Here is a 1858-nt window from a genome sequence, read left to right as displayed (position 1 = left end):
AAAAAAAATTTCCATAGCTTTTTAATTTTTACCCAAAAGTACATCCATGTTGGAGAGATCAAGGGCACATGCTTTAGCATCAGAGAATTTGGTTTAGAATGCTTATGCATTTTTTCCCTTTTTTCTTCTTTTGAATACACCTTAATATGCCTTTGAGCTATGTAATCTTGGAAAAATTACTTTTCGGTAGAATAGGAACAAATGCCTACGAAAAAGAATTGTGGGGAAGATTTAAGGAGCTACTGCAGAAGAATATCCACACATCCAGTCTTTCAGCATTTTAAAAATGGCTTTTGGAAGTGTCGTGACCTTTTTATTTAATCCAAAGGAAAGCAGATTTCGCTTTGGAAAACATAGCAGGTTTCAGGGAGAAATAAGTTGGAGGAGGACGGAAGAACTCAGGGGAAGGAAGAATTAGGGTGAGAATGGCAAGCCATAATGAAATTGTTGTTCATTTTTCCTAAACCACAAAACTTACTCTGCCTATTGTAATTAGAGCAACCGAAAAGTCTTTGGGAATGAAAAAAGACTAGAAAAGAGGCTCTTGAAAGCACCGATGTAGATGAATGAAGGTGACTCTGGAGGCCTCACACGCAAGAATGACAGAGAGAGAAAGAGAAAAAGACAAAGAAAAAAGAGAAAGAGGGAGAAAGAAAGAGAAAAAAAGATAGACACACACAGAAAAACTGGGAAAATGAGTGGTGGAGAGCTATATATCCCAAAGCCAAAAACTTTAAATGCTAGAAAGGTCAAATTAAAAAATTATGAAATAGAATTCATGAGGAATAATGAACATAAGAAACCGTAGCTCCTATATCCAAATCAAGGTTTCTACCTCAAAGCCAGTATAAAATATATTACCTTAATAAAGAGACCCAGCCCAGGGAACCAACATTGCACTGGGCCAAAGATTCAAAGGAATAGACCAGACTAGAGTTCTGGAGCTAATTAGGATCCAAAGTTTGGAGATAGAGCAGAAAGAGAGACAATTCAGTGAAACCAAGACAGAGATGAGTCAGATATTGGAATAACATTTCAAGGATTTTAAAGCCATCATAGGAATTCTTCAATAATCACTTATAAATTTTCTTGAGGCAAATAAAAATTTAAAAATTCAGCAAAGAAATAAAATGTATATAAAGGATCTAAATGGAAATTATAGAACTGAAAAATACAATAATAGAAATTGTAAAAATTTCCTGAATGAGCTCCATAGTAGAATGGAAATGACAGAGAATGGAATCATTCAACTTGAATATAAAGTAATAAAATTTATTCAGTGTAAACGACAGAAAAATCACCTGGGAAAAAATAAATAGAGTCTCAAGGACCTATGGGACAGGAACCCATATTCCAACATTTGTATTATCAGAGTCCTAGAAGGAGAGGAGACACAGAATAGATCTGAATGAGTATTGGGAAAAAATATGACTGAAAACTTCCCAAATTTGGTGAAAGATACAAACCTACCGTTCCAAGAAGATGAAGTAATTTATCAGGATAACTCCAGGGGAATCCATGCCAAGACACATAATTAAATTCTGAAAGCTTAACACAATGAAAAACTCTTGAAAACAGCTAAAAAGAAACAACATATTTCCTATAAAGAAACCTAATTCATTTGACAGCAGAGATCTCATTGGAAACCACAGACGGCAGAGGAAATGGCAGGACATTTTTCAGGTGCTGAAAGAAAAGAAAGGTTGGGGCATTTGGGTGGCTCAGTCGTTTAAGCATCTGACTTTTGCTCAGGTCATGATCTCAGGGTTCGTGGATTTGAGCCCCGTGTCCAGCTCTGTGCTGACAGTACAGAGCCTGGAGACTGCTTCGGACTCTGTGTCTCCCTCTCTCTCTGCCC

The 1858-nt window shown here is 36.5% G+C and overlaps 1 protein-coding gene across 1 annotated transcript in view; it reads right to left on the bottom strand.

Moving 5' to 3' along the window:
- Positions 1–48, bottom strand: part of DIRAS3 (DIRAS family GTPase 3) — a 3288-nt gene extending 3240 nt beyond the window's left edge. Inside the window, 1 exon segment of the mRNA XM_053899159.1 lies at positions 33–48. Within this exon segment, the coding sequence (XP_053755134.1) occupies positions 33–48 (16 nt within the window).
- Between the last annotated feature and the right edge of the window lie 1810 nt (positions 49–1858).

This window comes from Panthera pardus, unplaced genomic scaffold (genome assembly GCF_024362965.1).
Source record: "Panthera pardus isolate Hobbes unplaced genomic scaffold, ASM2436296v1 HiC_scaffold_11, whole genome shotgun sequence".
NCBI lineage: Eukaryota > Metazoa > Chordata > Mammalia > Carnivora > Felidae > Panthera > Panthera pardus.
The sequence above is the reverse complement of the archived record's forward strand: the minus strand, read 5'-3'. Positions and strand labels throughout refer to the sequence as shown.